The sequence below is a fragment of the Carya illinoinensis genome, chromosome 11 (assembly GCF_018687715.1).
Source record: "Carya illinoinensis cultivar Pawnee chromosome 11, C.illinoinensisPawnee_v1, whole genome shotgun sequence".
Classification (NCBI taxonomy): domain Eukaryota; kingdom Viridiplantae; phylum Streptophyta; class Magnoliopsida; order Fagales; family Juglandaceae; genus Carya; species Carya illinoinensis.
The window spans coordinates 43452300-43471147 of NC_056762.1; the positions used below are offsets into that span (position 1 = coordinate 43452300).

Sequence of the window (18848 nt, forward strand, 5' to 3'; positions counted from 1 at the left end):
AATATGGAGGTTTGGGAGATGTTGAGCCAGAGTTTTTTCTTGAGATCAACAGTAACATGTCCAAGATCCTTCTGTATTTGCAATTCATTTATCCAGCATCGTGAATAGCAACAATACTTATTTTAAATCATAATAGTTGCAAGTACTGGATTTTAAATCTGGTATCCGATTCTCATACCCATAACCACCTTATGGATTGGGTGATGCGGTTTAAGGACCAAATAAAATATAATATAAAAATTGCATCCGAAATCTAGTTATCCGAATTTCATACCATGCCAAAAAAAATCTGTCCCAATTGAACAGTCTTACATTTAACAATGCTAGATAAATTAGTCTCAAATATAGAAGGATCTTGGACACGTTGTCGTTGATCTAGAGAAAAAGCTCTAGCTCAACGTCTCCTAAACCTCTATATTGCACTCATCCTCATCTTTGTCTTCGACCATCTCATTCTCTTCACGTTTAGCCGAGGGGGTGGCGGCTCCAAGGCTTCTTTACAATGGCAGTGTCGTCTATGGTCAAGTCCACCAAAGATACCAATTCAAGCCTCGTCCTACATGCATATAATAAATATATAAATAATTGAATATATGTATTATATCTCTATGTAGCTTTCGTAGAGAAAATTAAAGTAACGGGGATTTATATCTCGAGGTATCATATGAGCAATGGTGGTGATGGCCCAATTGGAGTTATGGGAATCCATATTACCTTTTTTTTTTTCGTGTGGTTAACTACTTAATAAATAATGCATACATCGTGCAGATAGTATACAACTCGTAAAATGGTGTTTTTGGGCATATTTTATTTATTTTTATTTATTTGATGGTAGAATGTGTATATTGTGCAATGTAGCCTTGTAAATAGTGTTTGGGGTAGATTATTTTTATTAATTTTACTGTTTCTAGAAACTTCAAGAACTTATAATTTCAACTCCCTCTCTCTCTCTCTCTCTCACATACTGTACACAATCACCTTTTGTTTTCAATCATACCATCTCTTTAATTTATTGTTCTGACTATACTAAAAAGCTACGGGGATTCTAGTTTGAGGTTTATGGCTTGTTTCTTTGTTCCAATATCTCACTTTAGAGTCAATTTAATGAGCATAATCTCCTCGTCAATCATGCAAGCATGAACAAACACATGGGCGAGAGCGAACAATGACAAAAATGAGGTCATGATTTTTTGAGAGGAAATATTGCACAATAGTAGAAGAGGCAAATCTAGATCTCGAGACTAACAACACATTGTCGTAAATTTTGGTATCGGATTTTCGAGTTTTAAAAATCTAAATCTTACCAAGTATCAATCTAGGTTCTTGCTTGGATTAATTCGAACTAGAACCCGGATTGCATTTGACAACCAAGGTCTAGTCTAGATATCTGGGTTTGCACCCAATGAACAGCCTTACGTGAATGACAACAAGACTTTTTAAATCATAATAGTTGCAAGTATTGAATTTTAAATCCGATACCTAGTTCTCATACTCATAACCAGTCGAGGTAGGGGTAGGTTAGGCGATGTAGTTTTCAGTTCGGAACGGGATAAAATCTGGCCCGGTTGAACAACCTTAATTAAGGAGATATTTGGAAACAATTTTCGTTTCATCTAAATTCATATCATCTCATTTTTTTCACAAATATCATTTAAATAGAAATACTTTCAAACTAATTATTACAACTTTTTCAAACTAATCATTACAATTTTTCCAAACTTCCAAATTAAAACAATTCAATTTTTTAAATCTCAAAAATAAATTATATAAAAAAAAGTATATTATAATAATATTTTAATTTTATAATAATTTGCATTCAACTTTTTATCTTTAATTTTTCAAAATCTAATAAATACTTAACTTGAATTATCTCACTACTATTAACATATTATCTAATTACTATTTACAAAATTATAATCTCATCTCATTCCCAAAATATCATTTAAAACTCTAATTTCCTCTACCTTCTTACATTTGTGTTTTAAAACTTTTAATTTCTTTTAATAAACCACGTGACACCACATTAAATAGACAAAATGAATGATATTAATTATGGGATATAGTAGCATTATTATTTGTTTATTGCCGAGTTTTGCTTGTGATAGTTAATGATCTATAAGCCTATCTGAAGGCTGATTATCAAAGTTTGTATGGGGCACGTACATTAATATTAATTGTACCATTATCAATGTAACACTCAGGTGGTATCAATAATGTGACATATATGTACTATGTTATAGTTTAATCCTCGAATTTTAAATCTGTTTTTTCAACACGTGCCTACCACATCAATAATGTTGTCTAGATATATAACATTGGTGATGTTACAAATATACTTATTTTTATTTGTTAAGGTTTATCTTATGTGAAATATAGGGAATCTCGAAATAACAAAACTACAATCCTAAATCTATTAATATTACTTTTGAATTAAAAAAACTATTATTATTATTATTTTAATATTTTTTCATCACTCCCTATTATAATTTCAAAAGATTAAAAACTATATTATTTATAATAACACAATTTGTTGTCATCACTTTTTTGTTTATAAAAAATACACAACAATTTCTCAATTTTGTTTGAAATGGATGGCATTTTTATGGAATAATAATATTCTTATAATCTTAATTTATTAAAAATTAAATATATTAGTAGGATGGTAAGAAAGGTTGGATTTGGATCTCCGGAAGCTTCCAAACGAAAGCGAAAAGAGAGAGAGAAAAGATACGCTTAAAAAAAACAAAAAAAAAAAAGCAACGGAAGACGTGCTTGAACTGCTGAACAGCTTCGCGGCTGGCTCTCTGTGACTGTGCGTGTGGAAACCCTATCTTTGATCCACTGCGTCCGAAGAAATCTCGGTAGTTTTCAATCAGGTCGAGCCTATAGAATCACTGATTCTCTCTGGCATTGTTTTATGCAATACTGGGATGGTTTTTATTCTCTTATTCCCCTGTCTGGTTACTAATAAGAAACTGAGGAAAAATTAAAAATTTCAATTTTTTTCGTTTCTTTTAAGTGGAAAAAGTTATACCTCAGCTAAACCGGACAGTTCATATGCACGGTTTCGATTGCGAAGGCTCTTCTTTTCATATATTGGAAGATTTCAGATTCAAACTTTCGATTTATTTCATGTTCCTACGTTTCCTCAGTAACTAAACAGTACGACAATAATCCTTTAAATGATTTAAAAAAAAAAATAGAAATCATTTATATATTCACGTATACTAATAGACATGCACAGATTCATTTCTTATGAGCTTGTGTTTATATTTTCATCGATGTTGATAAACTCGTTTACCCTGGAAACAGAGATCAACACAAATGATGTTGGGTGTGATAAGGCGAAGAGTCTCTTGCGGTGGCTCATCTGCTTCGGTAACAGCTGTCAATGTTTCTGTCATTTTTTAATTCATAACTCCTTGTTATGGTTTTTACTTCAATAGTTTGGGTCATTGCTTAGATTTTGACTCATTTTTCAAATCCAATGTGCTTCCGTGTTTCAGTTTTTGGGGCAGTCATTGCGGGCGGGTCGGTTTGTGGAGTTTACTTCTAGACATTCATCCATTGTGGAGAAAAAGGTACTTATTTATTTGCAGCTGCTATTTCTCTTAAACTTTCTTATCAACTCTAATCGTTCATGGTGTCTGTAGTTCAATCCATAGAAACTAAAAACAGCGATATGTTTCGTTTATGAAGAAATTGAAATTTATGGTAACTTGTGCTAGTGATATGTTGTTTTGGCATGACCGATGTTTGGTTTCTGAGGTTTATTTTATTATATTTTTTCAGCCATGATTGATTTATTAGATATTTAGCTCTTATATTTTTCCTTCCTGCAAATTAGTATTGATGTTATGGTGTTATCTTTTCAATTATTTGCCTAGAGAGATCCCAAGAACTATTTTTCGATTTTTTGAGCAGATTTTGCTTCAGCCAAGAGGAATTGGGCATGTCCGGGATTTTTGTCACCTCATTTTACCAAGTAATCTTTTGTGTTCTTTATGCCATTTCATCACCTTATTTTCTTTGTGATTAGTGCCTTTAACAATTTCTTGTCATTACAGGTTGTGCCGTTAGTTTAAGGCCAACAAGGTTAGTGACTCCATTCTGTCCCTTCACTAATTTAAGTTGTCATGAGGATTAATTTTTTTTGTTGGCATCGGGTGTCTGGAAACAACGTCCCGACTAATCTTGGGATGTACAGGCCCTTAGTAAGGAGTTTCCCTCAAGTGCACATTGGATAATTTAATGAAAAAATCCCTTAATCCAATGGCTTCTAGAGATTGTTTGCAACCATAGAGATTTGAACCTTAGACCTGGGGGGAGCATACCACCAAGCCCAAGGCCTTTACCACTTGAGCTAGGCCCTAGTTGTGTCCTGAGGATTAATAAAGTGAATGGTAATGTGATGGGCTTGGGGCCGTAGTAAAAGTTTAAAAAAATATGTTTGTACACACTTGCATAATCTGTAGTGTAAGAAGTTGTGTGTGGAAGGTAATAAACAATGCAGCCGCTAATATGAGTTGCCCAGAATAAACTTCTTTGGAGACTTGCCTGGATTAAAAATTTCTAATGCACTCCTGACTGGTTTTTGATTCCATGACCCAACGAGGGTGGACAGGATTTGTTTCCTGCTTATAATCATATGTGAACAGAATTCTTAAAAGTTTCTATCGTTAAAGGAGGACTCAAATAAATAATTTTTCTGCAAGTTGAACTGCTACTCTTGGTTTCTTATAAGGATTTTTTTCTTTGAACTTTTGTGGGGTACAGGGAAGTTGTTACTGGGATTCAGCGAGAAGCTACAATGCAAATTTGGAGTAGGCCATTCTCTTCAGACAATGGTGTGATATTGACACGTTTCTCCTGGAGATTTTCTTGATTGGTTGATTTGTAGTGTTCTTTACATCTGCTATTGTTTAAGGATTGATATGTACCTTGCCTCCTTTTGGAATAATTTTATTGTTGCCAAAAATAGGATGTAGACTTTGTTATTTGGAGAAGCAGTACATCACCTATAAATGTTGTTAAATAAAATCATTTCGTAATGAGAAATTGGCCAATTGGATTACTGTGCTAGGTGATGTCTTGTCCTTGCATTTTTTTCTTTCATCTAGAAGTTAGATATTGAATGGCCGGTCTTTGTCAGGAAGCTTGTATGCATGACCGTTTGTCGATACCTATGAGTCAAGACCAAAAAAAATTTGATGGAACGACTGAACAACTAGTGCCAAAAATAAAATTATGGTGCATGCCTTGGAGAGTGTAGAATCCTGATATTTGCACTGCACCACTTGAGAGTGTCAATCTTGGAGCGTTTCTAAACTTCCGTTGCTTGTATTTATTTTATTGTTGTTATATATGATAACTTCTCATATTTTTGTGTGATTAAGGGGATTTGATTGATGCTGTCGTCCCTTTCATGGGTGAATCCATCACTGATGGGACTCTGGCAAAGTTTTTGAAGAGTATGTTGTCCAAGTATTAGCTTCCCAATTCTATCATTTACTAAAGTTTTCATTTTCATTCTTTGTGAGTTTAGCAATTAATTGTATGTTCTACTTGTGTTTTGAGAGCAGATCCTGGTGACAAAGTAGAAGTTGATGAACCGATTGCTCAAATTGAAACAGATAAGGTGCTCACGGGATGAAATGTTTAACTGTGTTTGAATCTTTCTACAGGCACAGATTGTTATTTTCTTCCCATGGAACGGTAATAGGGGATATGATTTTGATACTTGAATCTTTTAACTTTTCCATCAGGTGACAATTGATGTTGCTAGTCCTGAAGCGGGTGTGATCCAAAAGGTTAGATGATAATGGCTTGATTTTACTTATTAGCTACTTTTACAAGTGCATGACTGCTATTTCTTTGCTTCTCAGAAACAGATACAATGTGAATGCTTGTCTTGGCTTCTGAATTTAATTTAAATGTTGGCAGTTTGTAGCCAAGGAAGGAGATACTGTGGAACCTGGTACAAAGATTGCTGTGATTTCAAAGTCTGCTGAAGGTGTAGCTCAGGTTGCTCCATCTGAGAAGACATCACAGAAAGCTGCTTCCTCACTGTCTCCCCCTACTGAAAAGATTGAGACGCAAAAGCAGAAATTGGAAACTGCTCCTGTTACTAAAAAGCCTAAATCATCTTCCCCACTACCTCCCAAACACGCAGCTACAGAACCTCAGCTGCCCCCTAAAGAAAGGGAAAGAAGAGTAAGTATTTTCTTGTTCTCAGTACCAAAATGCTGTTCTTTGAATGTTTTCTTATTGTGTATAAGATTTGATGTAAAGAACAAAGTTTGTCTTCCTAAATTGTATAGAACCTGCCCAATTGCAGGTTCCTATGACGAGACTCCGAAAACGGGTTGCTACACGACTGAAAGATTCTCAAAACACATTTGCAATGTTGACAACATTCAATGAGGTTGATATGTAAGTACAATTAAATTGTGATGTGTACTGAAAGCATATGAGTTTCCCCTGCTTTTAGGCTTTGCTGGTAGTAGGGCCATTTATCTATTGACTTGGTCCGACTATGCTCAACCTGGAATTGAACTGATTGGTATTGAATCTTATTTTCTCTATTTGCATTGATATAAATAAAGGACAAAGTAGGCTTAATTCAAGCTACTAAATAACGTGAATAAACTTGAATGGATTTTAGGTTGGTTTTTAGCGTGCTAATCTGGGTTTGAAACCTGGTGCTCAGAGAACTTAGTTCCCAATTATTTCTTGGCTTGTAACACAAAGTTTTCTTTTAGTTGATGATTAATCCCCCGTTTTCAATCAAATTACTGACAACTATAACAATATGAGAAAAAGAAAATAACTAAATATTTAAAGTATTAATGGACTACTTTTATTTTATCTGTCACGGGTTTTGTGCACTCCTGCTCTACTCCTTCAGCTAAATGATTGCTGCTTCTTGTAGGACAAATTTGATGAAGCTCCGTTCTGATTACAAAGAAGCTTTTGTTGAAAAGCATGGAGTCAAGTTGGGATTTATGTCGGGATTTGTGAAGGTATGAAACTTGCAATATGTGTGGATTTTAACATCTTTTACTTACCAAAAAACTACTTAAACAAGTAATGCTAGTTCAAGCCCCAAATAGACAAGTGTTATACAAACCATTTGTAAAAAAGTGGGTCCCACTAACCCTGAGGGGTAGCTTAGTTGGTCAGATCTTGAGTTTGCTCTCCAATGGTCACTAGTTCAAGTCTCTTCAGGGCCACTGGAGGTTTACCTGGCCGTTAACTTCAGGGCCCCGTGAGATTAGTAGAGGTGCGCACAAGCTGGCCTGGACACTCACGGATATCAAAAAAGAAAAAAAAAAGTGGGTCTCACTAATAAAGAATAGTTTTTTTTACACTTTTTAAACGTGGGGTCCACTTTTTAAAAGGACTTACATGGAGCTTGTCTATTTGGGACTTTTAAAAATCATTTCTCATTTATTTTATTCTTTTTCTCCTCATATTCAGGCTGCTGTCAGTGGGCTCCAAAATCAGCCTATTATAAATGCCGTCATTGATGGGGATGATATCATATATAGAGATTACGTAGATATTAGTATAGCTGTTGGTACACCAAAGGTTTGTCATCATTTCTATGTTATATTGGCTATTGAATATATAATGGTCACCTTCGTTTCTATACCTTTCTTTCTGTCCTTTAGTAAATTTTTAATTAGTTATTAGATAATATGATTTTAATTATTTCTTGAATCTTTTTTGCATATAGCTGTGCCGCCTTGTTTGAATAAGTGAAATTATAAAATGGTGATTCATAAGCTATGTTAGATCATAGGGCCTTAGTTGAGATGAATGGAGGTTTGGATGGTGAGTTGAGATGAGATGAGAAGAGTTGGTTATATGAGGAACAAGGGGCTGTGGCTGGGGCTGGGAAGGTGTGTTCCATTCTAATTCGGGCTTGGAGTTGTTTGGTAGTGTTTCACGGGCTCTCTAGTATGGGCTAGGTGTTTTCTTGTATACGTTTAGTGTACTTGGTTACTTCTATTGATTTATATAGTATTTTTACTTATAAAAAAAATATTGTTAGAAGATAATTTTTTAATATTATTTTTATTTTGAAATTTTAAAAAATTGAATTGTTTATCATTTTTTGCTTAAAAGTTTGGAAAAGTTGTAATGATGAGATGAGATAAGAGTATTTTTGAATCCAAACATGCCCCAGTTTTTTCATAAAATCCTCTGTGGCATGAATACACTTATTCACCCTGAATTTATACTATGAATACATGAATAGATTGAAAGCACAATAGGGAGCTTCTTACTTAGTAGGAATGTCACTGTCTCAAATCATAAACCTTGTATATGTTAATTGCTACTTAAGTATGTTCAAATTTTCTCCTTCTAGGGCCTTGTTGTGCCAGTTATCCGCAATGCTGACAAGATGAACTTTGCTGAGATCGAGAAGGAGATCAACACACTAGCAAAGAAGGCAAATGATGGATCTCTATCTATTGATGAGATGGCCGGAGGTTCATTTACAATATCTAATGGTGGTGTTTATGGAAGCCTTTTGAGTACCCCCATCATCAATCCCCCTCAGGTCTGTGCGATTAATAACATGAAGTTTGATGATCTTTAATTTATTATAATTAGCTTTTCCTCCTTTGTCTATTGGGCGTTCGTAATGTGTGCATGCCATTCCTTTGTATCTGCCTTCTTTCTAGTCAGCTACTTTTTTATGTGGTTAAAAAGAGAAGAGTTTCACAATTATGAACCTTTCATTTGCAGTCGGCAATATTGGGTATGCACTCGATAGTGACCCGTCCCATGGTTGTGGGAGGCAACATAGTCCCAAGGCCAATGATGTACATAGCTCTAACCTACGATCATAGGTTGATTGATGGAAGAGAGGCAGTTTTCTTCTTGCGTCGTATCAAAGATATTGTAGAGGATCCTCGCAGGCTGCTTCTTGACGTATGAGCACCAAACTGCAGCTGGTATATGATCATGGTTTTCGGGTATACCTTGAATTGGATACAATTTGAATTTATAAAAACAAAAATAAATTTCCCCATATTCAAGTTTTGTAGGTCTCATTAGTTAGCTTGACACCCCCAATAGTGGGTTCTACACATGCGGCTTCTTATAATTAAATCGGTAATGAGATTTTTCTGTTGTAATGTTTTTATTGAACAGGGATATCAAGTTTTGGCCAAAAAAAGTTGTACGGAACTAATATAAGAATCATTTTTATGGAATCATCCCAAAATAACTTTACAAAACTCATCAATGTTCTTTGGGCTTTGAAATGCGTCGATGTTTTTGGTAGAACCAAAGCTCATTTTTCTGTGTCCTGGCAGTATTTGTTTATGAAAAAATCTTCCCATCACCCCACTTTTTTACAATTTTTTTAATATTTTTTTTTAATTTATTCTTTTTAAATTAATTTAATTATTTTATTCATTATTTATATATTAAATATTTGATAAAAGATAAAATAATAAAAATTAAAAAAAATGTGGGGTGTTGGGATGTTGTGTAGCAAAACCCATTTTTGGTGATAAACTGGCGAAACAGAGGCGTTAGGTACTCGAGAAATCAAGAATGCATGGTATTTTGAGTCAAATATAAACTCTAATACTCGTGGATTGACGCGTTTTACAAGGGCCTAATAAAACGACTTGTCGTTAGAAATTGATTTAAGCCTGTGTCACATTAGAGAATCATTCCCTATCATATTCTAAATACTAAAGATATTTTTATTAAAAAAATTATATATAATACTTTAAAAAATAATAATTACGAAATTAACAGGTCGAACTTATAAGAGTTTGATATGTTTAATAAACGATCCTAAACTTTCGTTCAAACTTTCATTTATTAAATGAACCAAACTCTAGTTGAGTTTATATAAGTTAAGCTCGAGTTATTCATGAACAACCCTTTTGTACAGGCTTTCAACCTGTAGTTTCCACAAGGCTTTCAATTACACATCATGCTTTTACTTCTTGCAAAGTCCCCCAGCCGCATAGAGCACCTTATTTATGAGTAGATAAGGGAACTGACGAAAGTGAATTGTGTAATGAAAGGAACCTTTGGCAACTAATATTTTTAAATCATACTGAAGATTACAGAAGCAAAAATCTTCAAACTACTGCATTGATTGGTCCGCGATAACTTAATTATTGAGGATGAATATAAAACATGGCCAATTATAACCTCAAAGTCCCATCTCGTTTAGGCAGAAAACTCTTCTCAAAGATTGGATTAGATTCTGACCTCTATGCCTTCCTTCGACAAATGCTCTTTAACAGACCGTAGAGGCACCTGCAGCAACCCCCATATATATATATATATATATCAGATAATATGAACCATTATTGCAGGTAAGAGGAAGAAATACAAGCTGTGCTCGTTGAATGCTTTTAATGTGTTAAGACGGTTATCAATTTGTTATAAGTCAAGTCAAGAGAAACATTTGTACAGTTGTTACCTCCTTCCTATGGAAGATGCCAGCAGCAAGGGCAGCAGATGCACTTGTTTTCATGAACACCTCTGAGAAGTGATCAGTCGCACCAGCACCACTACTTGCAATCACAGGGATGCTCACAGCATCTGAGATCAACTTTATTAGATCTATATCAAAACCTTTCCCTTGACCTGAAAAGGAGGAAACTTAACCATGAAACAGGAAGAGTAATTTACGACTGAACCAATCACAATTATGAATGTTGCTAATAGAAATTCCATCTGATAAATTGATCAAATCACTCTTTAAGATATCAAAAACCACATGCACAATCTGTTTTTTAAAAATGGGATCAACATAACACATAAATATATATTGTAAATATCAATGAAGGAAAAAGGCACTCAAATGGTGATTTGATGCTCGAAATCATAATAATGGGGGGATTTTATAAAATGAACAAGAGTTAGATTCACCATCACAATCAATGCAGTTTAGTAGTATTTCTCCAGCTCCCAGCTCTTCAACTGCTTTGGCAAGTTCATAAGCTCCAATCGGTCGACCTTCTCGCCCACCGTTCACCTTATTAACAAACAACTTAACTTGTTTACTAGATTTAAAAAAATCTTTAAAGATGGAAGCAGCCTGGCAAAAATTTATAATTGCCATGTACAATGACATAAACATGCAGTAATCACAAACTACAAATGCCACTGTACCATCACCAATGAAGACACTTAGTAGTCCTGGTGTTATGGCATAGTGATCGCCTGATAGATTGAGGCCAATTGGAATGAAGCAAAAATTATGCGTGATAGCTAGTTCGTCAACACATTTCATGGTTGAAATGTCTCACCAAAGAGTGCACTCATGCAGAAAGAAAAGTAGGCTTACCGTACACTGATACCAGGCATACTCTTCTCCATTTGGACCTAAACCAACATAAGACAGATGGTTATAAACAACCTTGGAAAATTATGAAAAAAAGAAGGATTTCTTCTCCATTTGGACCAGCTCAGCCCTCTCTCTAAAGCATGGACATAGCTTCCACCAGCAATGGAAACTAACAATCCCACCACGCTATGGGGTGCAGAGAAAGTGTTAAGAATACCAAGTTTCCTTTTTCTGCAGTGAAAACTAATCATTTTAACCACTCAATTTGATAAAGAATCTACTAGGTACACCGATAATGTTGACTAGCAGTTACTTATAAAAAAATAATAATGTTGAATAGCAGTTTCCTGGAAGATTTGCAAAATTTTGTACCGACACCGAGCCAGACAAGGGGATCCAATAAGAACCTAGCACTAGGATGTACAAACCCATATCAGATTTTCTGAGCATGCAGTTAAATTTTGAATTTATATAGCAAACTGAGAACAAAATTTTTTTTTAAAAAAATCTTAATTCATTTCCTTTTACCTGACTTTGTCAACCTTACAGCCTTGAACTCCACATCATTGGGATTCTTGAGGTACACCCTACGAGGATCAATACTTACAACTACTGCCTGAAAAGTGAATAAATAAAGCAACCCCAATCAAAACTTCTTCATTTGTCTTCCCTTTCCATGTTACCTTTATAGATCAGCTTAAAGAATACATACAAAGAAATGCAGAAAAATCAATGGATTGATTAAATGTGGAATTAGTCTGCCGAGGATATTTTTTTTCTTTGACTTGTGCAGATTAGCCTCAGAAAATGTACATACATGGAAGAGAGGTATGGACATGCATGCATCAACAATGGAGACATAAGTACCTGATTTCCATAAACCCTAGATATCTGCTCTAAGCTACTCTTTCCAGTCTTTACCTGAAATAGGTCCAAAATTATTAGAAGGGATACACATGCACAACCATATGCATAGGCATGCATATATCTGCTAAGGAATTAAATAATGGGGAGGCATACTCCAGTTCTTAGATATTCTTCCGCAGCGTATACAGCATCACTTCCAATGGAAATTTTATCAGCCCCAGATCTGAAATATTCTGAAGCAACTTCCAAACTAGTATAGTGCCTTCAAAAGAAAAAGAATTCGTTGTAATTCAAGACTTCACAACACTGTGAATGGTCAAATAAATAATATTGACAACTACATATCAAGATCATTTCCAAAGAATCCATTGGAAAGTGAAATATATAATCGTAACACTAAGTACCTGCCGTTTGCATCTGTGAAATCTCTAATGCCACCTCCAACAGTTAACGGTACAAAAACATTTTCTGAAGTGTATCTCAATACCTACAATAGCAAGAAAACAGAATCAACATGTAGGGTTTGTAGTAAAGGCAATATTACTTTTTATAGGTTCACATCAAAAGATTAATGTTGGACAGTGACAGACCTGCAGCATTGGCAAATCACCTAGAGGGAAGTCTCTGAAACCGGTAATGTTCAAAAAAGTTACCTGCGGTTTAATTTTGATGCTTGATTTAGAATCTATGCTGAGCATAGAACAAAGAATAAGCACTCGATTCTGTAACTCTGTTCAATCCTACCTCATCAGCCCCATCTTTGTAATACTGTCCAGCAAGCTCAACTGGTTTGCCAAGGTTTCTCACCTATAGAAGTTCAGGATTTTTTTTTTTTTTTTGGATAAGACAAAAGTTTAGATCTTCTTTTTTTTTGATAAATAAACAATTTATATTGATCAATGGCAAAGCCAGTATTACAACTCTAACGCCCTAACTAGGTAGGCACATTAGAGACAAGAAACAAAAGTCTAGAACATTGTGATTACATTATAGCAAAACACAACTGATTTAAGAGGGAGGAAGAGGCAGCTTCAGTAATGGTTGAATTACTTCTCTTCGCTTTGATAATGACTCATTCAGTGCCAGTGTCCGTAACCACCAATCATATACCAAAAAAAATCCCAATACCTCATTCTCTTTTGTATGCTCTCTCACGTCATATTGGTCCCCTTTGGTTACAACAAGATCCCCTTTATCATTTGTCCTCACATCAAGGCAGGCAATTACCTAGACATAATTAAGCATGGGACCCTTTTGTCAAAATATCAAAATTATAATGTGATGGCATAGCCAGAAGAGGAAAAGGTTTAGGTTCAACTACTATTACCCTTTTTGCAAGTTTTGAAGCTTTCCCTTCATTAGGCTTCTGTCTTCACATCAACATTTGAGGATGTTAAATAGTTTAACCGAGAGGTTGAGAAACAAATGAGATGCATACACATCAAAAGTATGAAGGCTACCGTCGTTATGGTTGACTTAGGATACAAGAATCTTCTCAATATTGAAAGACCAACATCTGAAAAATTCATTTCAAGTATTACCGATGTCAATGGAAAGATCCACACATTTATGACTCATCAAAACCATCTTTTAATCCATATAAGGATATGAGATTTGCATCCAAAACTATTTGGTAATCATATAGTAGAACATATCTGGGAGAACTGACTATCTAAACCCTAGGAAGACATTTTACACTAGGATCGTCGGATCTTGGAAACAATGTGGGAAAGAAAAGTTGTTTTTTAGCAGTTAGGAAATTTTTTTGATAAGTAATAATCTTTATTGAATAGAAAGAAACTAGGCAATGCCCAAGTACACAGGAAGTATACAAAGTGAGACACCTAATTACATTCTAGTAAGCTGTAAAGAAAATAAAAACTCATGAACATTCCCGCCCTTCAAAACAATAGCAGAAAATCATTGAAACAGAGAGAAAACAACAAAAATTTCCAGATATCCCCCACTACACACTCCTTATTGTTAAAGCACCTATCATTCCTTTCAGACCATAGACACCACATTAAGCACAAAGATATCATCCACCACACTGCTGCCAATTGAGCGCTATTGTGAGGCCTATTCCAGCATGCTAATTTCTTATGCAGTACAACACTCACTCTCTCTCTCTCTCTCTCTCTCTCTCTCTGAGTGCGTGTTTTTTTTTTAAAGAGGTGAAATCTTATCTCCCCCCTTATCCTTCAAAGTGCATTTCCAGGAAGAACTCCCAAGTAAAACATCATGAAAAAGGCTCCCCAAACTTCTACCCCTCTTAATTAAGTTGCTCCTAAAGAAAAATATGGAAGATTTCAGCAATATCCCAAATGCCAACATGGGCAAGATTCTGTACAAATTGAACAGGCATGTAAAGACCAGAAAAAAATTAGACAAAAACAAGTAAGAATGGGTGAGAGTAAAAGATATCTTGCCTCCACTCTTTTCCGGGTGGAACTGAACTGCATGCACATTTCCTCTTCTAACAGATGCTATAAAATCGACACCATAGTTGCAGGTAGATGATACCCACTCTTTGTTAGCATCTGACTGGGAAATAAAAGTTCACTTATAAAATTACATGGGAATCAAGGTATTTGTGGTTAATTATGCAACGTCTACAATAAGAGGAGAAGAATAAAGCACATACTGGCATGGCACGGTAAGAATGAACAAAGTAGACATGGCGGTTTCCAATATCATCCAAGATTTCAGAGTCTGTTTTGATCTGCAAAGCATTCCAGCCAATATGGGGTACTCTGTAACCATTTGATGAGTCAAAACGCCCAACCACACCCGGTATTAAGCCAAGGCCATTTACTGTGCAGATGTAAAGCTGTTAATTGATGCTAAAAGAAAGGAAGATGGAAGTATAGACTATTTTTAGTTATGAAACGTAGAATATTAGAATGCACTCTGTTGAATTCAGAGAGAATTTATCCCCATGTTAGCAATAACAATGCTTTTGCCTCTCTATTTTACTGATTCCAACATCTCCAAATCTTCACACAGCTCCCACTATCAGAAGTTTTTTTTCATTGCTCAGGTTAAGTCCTAGAAGATTATTCATTTTTTTTTTTTTTTTTTGAGAAAATATTCATTTTTTACTACTTATTTTCATCACAACTGAGTTTATTAAGCCATCACCATAATCAACATCATTGGCACCATCATTGTTATAATAAGTCCACTAAACTGCACATTGTAGATGCTGATTATACAAAATGATTCAGAAATGATTATCGCGAGGAAAAAAAACACAGATAAATTACATAATGAGTAATTTCCCTCACTTTTCCATAGGCTTCTAAATTAGATATATGTTCAAGTTACTCCCGAAAAAGATTTTTTAGAGAGAAAACTTTGATATGATTACAGATATGACTTACCAGGTCCATTCTCCTCACTGGACTCAAAAAGTAACTGAAGTCCAAGACAAATGCCCAAAAATGGGCGATCCTTCTCAATATAGGTACATAGTGCTTCAGCCATCCTGTAAGACATCAAAACACCAAAAGCACCGCGCTGAAATGAATTTGCATAACTTAATACATTATTACAAAATGCAAAAGCAATCTTGCATGTATCACTACACGTACCCTATTTATTGCCCAAGAAAACAACTCAGCTCCAACCTTATATTTCTATTCAAGGAAATTGTTCCAAAAATACTGGTAAAATTCTGTAAAGCTACTGTGGTAGTCACTTACCAAAAAAGGATCAATTGAAAGTTTGAGGCACTTTTCAGAATATACACCGAAAAGAAGTATAATTCCCACATTTGAGTCATTACCACCGCTACACGTATATGCCACTAACCCACTTCATTGCAACGGGGAAGAAATTGAACACGACAAACAGTCCATAAGAAGTAACAGAAAAACACATACCCTCTTTTGTTCAGAACATCCATGGCCGCGGCAAATGCTCCAACGCCCGGAAAAATAAGCCGATCTGCCTTTAAAATGTCCTCTGGAGTTTGTACCTACATTTGAAATTTAAAACAGAATTATAACATATGCATCCATTTTAGATTTTTGTACGTTCATTCTCCGTAAACTAGATTTCTTTGTTTACTATATGAATAGCCTCATAGCTAATCATAAAATTCCGCTGAATCACAGTAACAAACCAACATAAAAGTGATAATTAACAAGAAGTGGTATGAATTGAAGAAAAAGGTGAAAAAAGTTTACATCTTTAATATCAAAGCCCAGATAGCGAATCGCATTCCTCACGCTACGAACATTTCCAGCACCATAATCAAGCAAAGTCACAACTGAAAAAAGAAAATAAGTACTAAATAGTAAAACAAATAATTATCACAAAACATAAACATAATGAGAGAGAGGAGAGAGAGCGCTAGAGTAAGAGATATAGAGAGAGAGACTGTACCAGAGTCTCCAGAGGCTCTGATCGATAAGTTTCTAGGAGATTTAAATTTGGCGGCATAGTAATTACAATAACTTCTGCCGAAATTACTGCGACGAAATAAGAGAGATGAAGAGGACGTTAAAGATCGAGCTGTTACAGGGTATGAAGGTAAAAACGGAGCTGAAGAAGAAGAAGCAAATGGTGCCGCCTCCATCGTCAAAGCTAGAAAGTTCAGCTGTCTCGTCGCTACAGAGTCTGGAGTCTGGACAACGGGGTTTAGAGCTGCTCTGCTTGTAAAGTTAGACCAATGAGACAGCGCCGTTGTTAGCTCTGGGTCGGGTGGGCTTGAAAAGTGGCCGAACGTCGCGTTTTTAGACCTGTTGGGACGACTCTAGACCAGTCCATAGTTTAAAAATATTGAAGAACATGAGCTGGACGGCCCACATCTGACCACTCTTCATTAGGATCATCTTTCTAAGAAAAGCCCATTGCTCACTCCTTTTTTATCCATTTTCAGCCTCAAGGCCTAAGCCTGTTCCGTTAGATGTGAGGAATCTTATGCCTTGTACTCTTGTAGGGATAATGTTTTCGCGAAAAACTGTTAATACGATACATTCAAATGGTTTTATATATCAATCATTTAAATAAATAAATAAATAAACTAAAATGTATCAATTGATATAATTTTATCCTTTTTTCTTTGAATAATGAAAATTAAAGGGAGATTCTTGTTCTTCATGCCTATGTTATCTAACTTTTTTTTGTCAGTTTCGAAGGTATTTTAGGATTATGAACAGTAGGCATCATCTAATATTATTATTTCTCGTTCAAATTACTTGCCAACAAGGCATATATACATATACATATATATATATACACACACAGACATTTCTTGATGTGTTATCAAAGGATTAACCCACGAGTAAAATATAACAAATAATCTTCCATAAGTACGTATCATATCGTGGATATATGATGAGAAATGATAAAAAAATGGGTAGCATTACTACGTATACTGTTAAAAAGAAGTTACAAGTAGTGAGATTACAGTACTTTGAGGAGGGGGACTGCAAACCTCGTTGGTTGAAGATATCCTGTACCTTGGTAGTAAGGCCGCGATGGAAAGTATTCTTTGGTTGAACTTGCGACCCCTGCAAAGAATGCGGGTCAAGAATTCTAAAAGTAGATTCCAAAAGTAACACTGAGACCATACGTGTTCTGGCTGCTCACTTTTTAAATCATCTTAAAGCCATCATGAATTCTGCACGTAGGTACATGAAAAGAACCTGAATTAATTTGTTTGTGATTAGAGCGCAAAGATGATTCATCTAATGTTTATGCTTGTATTGGCGGAAATGGCGTTGATTCTGAGCCTCTTGTTCAGAACCCCACTAAGGAAGCTGGTGATGATGGGTTTGGACCGGTTGAAACAGGGACGAGGTCGTTTGGTTGCAAATACTGTGGCTGCAACAATGACGTTGCTCTTTAGCTCCATCATATATCATGCAACCATAATCCATAAACGTTCGGCAGAAGCCAGTATGGTTAATCCAACTGAGGAGGTTCTTATGGCACAACGTGAATTGGAAGCCTCTCTTATAGGTACGACTCATGCAAATCTCCTTTTAATTTTCTACTGGAAAAATGCAGAAAGACATGAACGTACAATATTAATTTAATGATGATCTGTGTTGATTTTTTTTTTTTTTTTTTTTTTTTTTGAACGTTTACGCAGGATTCTCCCTATTCCTTGCACTAACAATAGACAGACTATATTATCTTATAAAAGAGCTGTATCTACTGAGGACGAGCTTGGAAGCTGCTATAATAATGCACCAGGCAGGTTAGTGCAAAAGGCAAGTGGCCAGGCTGGGTGGGGAAGAAGACAAAGGAGATATATATAAAGATTAAGCTGCTCGAATGTAAATCCAAAACAAGGCCACAATGTACAGAAATGCTGTTAAATCTCTTTATGGTTGTGATTCTTCATTTATATAACATGATCGATGATTTATATATATTCATCTGTAGAGGATCTACGTCTAGTTGACATAGATTGATAGAGGAATTAATCATGCGCGATTGCAATAATTTGATGGAGAATAATATTTAAAAATAATAATATTAAATATCATCACTAGTACATATATATATGATTATCCCTTATCAATTAGTATAATATTGCTGTTAGTTTTGGTATATATTTTATTTTAATTAACTTGTGTATTATTCTTTCTCCTTAACGGGCCACAAAGCTTGTACCTATTTTTCCGACCGAATA

At 35.1% G+C, this 18848-nt stretch overlaps 3 protein-coding genes across 3 annotated transcripts; 2 read left to right on the plus strand and 1 right to left on the minus strand.

Moving 5' to 3' along the window:
- Positions 1-2717: 2717 nt before the first annotated feature.
- Positions 2718-9162, plus strand: LOC122282869 (dihydrolipoyllysine-residue succinyltransferase component of 2-oxoglutarate dehydrogenase complex 2, mitochondrial-like). The gene is made up of 15 exons (XM_043094928.1): positions 2718-2876; positions 3313-3378; positions 3507-3581; positions 3925-3985; positions 4068-4095; positions 4777-4847; positions 5397-5471; positions 5583-5638; positions 5766-5810; positions 5944-6213; positions 6338-6432; positions 6932-7022; positions 7480-7590; positions 8375-8569; positions 8758-9162. Exons 2-15 carry the CDS (start codon positions 3325-3327, stop codon positions 8947-8949), a joined length of 1419 nt encoding a protein of 472 aa, XP_042950862.1. The 5' UTR covers positions 2718-2876; positions 3313-3324; the 3' UTR covers positions 8950-9162.
- Positions 9163-10044: 882 nt separating this feature from the next.
- On the minus strand, positions 10045-16871 carry LOC122282051 (imidazole glycerol phosphate synthase hisHF, chloroplastic). Its single transcript, XM_043093970.1, has 19 exons — positions 16589-16871; positions 16390-16472; positions 16084-16178; positions 15583-15686; positions 14844-15013; positions 14629-14743; positions 13660-13715; positions 13527-13565; positions 13328-13426; positions 12944-13006; positions 12790-12852; positions 12604-12686; positions 12353-12461; positions 12200-12253; positions 11861-11948; positions 11333-11370; positions 10915-11020; positions 10463-10629; positions 10045-10296 (listed from the first exon to the last, which is right to left on the minus strand). The coding sequence occupies exons 1-19, from the start codon at positions 16779-16781 to the stop codon at positions 10237-10239; spliced, it is 1785 nt and encodes a 594-aa protein (XP_042949904.1). The 5' UTR covers positions 16782-16871; the 3' UTR covers positions 10045-10236.
- A 952-nt stretch (positions 16872-17823) lies between these two features.
- Positions 17824-18629, plus strand: LOC122282113. The gene is made up of 2 exons (XM_043094068.1): positions 17824-18169; positions 18303-18629. The coding sequence occupies exons 1-2, from the start codon at positions 17887-17889 to the stop codon at positions 18413-18415; spliced, it is 396 nt and encodes a 131-aa protein (XP_042950002.1). The 5' UTR covers positions 17824-17886; the 3' UTR covers positions 18416-18629.
- Positions 18630-18848: the final 219 nt, after the last annotated feature.

Bases quoted from the DNA above. Each gene is read 5' to 3' on its own strand.
- LOC122282869 (XM_043094928.1), top strand. From the start codon at position 3,325: ATGATGTTGGGTGTGATAAGGCGAAGAGTCTCTTGCGGTGGCTCATCT. The intron at 3,986-4,067 runs GTAATCTTTTGT...TTGTCATTACAG, and splicing joins TTGTCACCTCATTTTACCAA to GTTGTGCCGTTAGTTTAAGG. The intron at 7,591-8,374 runs GTTTGTCATCAT...TTCTCCTTCTAG, and splicing joins TAGCTGTTGGTACACCAAAG to GGCCTTGTTGTGCCAGTTAT.
- LOC122282051 (XM_043093970.1), bottom strand. From the start codon at position 16,781: ATGGAGGCGGCACCATTTGCTTCTTCTTCTTCAGCTCCGTTTTTACCT. The intron at 15,687-16,083 runs GTATGTGTTTTT...GATGTCTTACAG, and splicing joins GATGTTCTGAACAAAAGAGG to GATGGCTGAAGCACTATGTA. The intron at 10,297-10,462 runs GTAACAACTGTA...GGGTTGCTGCAG, and splicing joins GCATCTTCCATAGGAAGGAG to GTGCCTCTACGGTCTGTTAA.
- LOC122282113 (XM_043094068.1), top strand. From the start codon at position 17,887: ATGATTCATCTAATGTTTATGCTTGTATTGGCGGAAATGGCGTTGATT. The intron at 18,170-18,302 runs GTACGACTCATG...ACGTTTACGCAG, and splicing joins ATTGGAAGCCTCTCTTATAG to GATTCTCCCTATTCCTTGCA.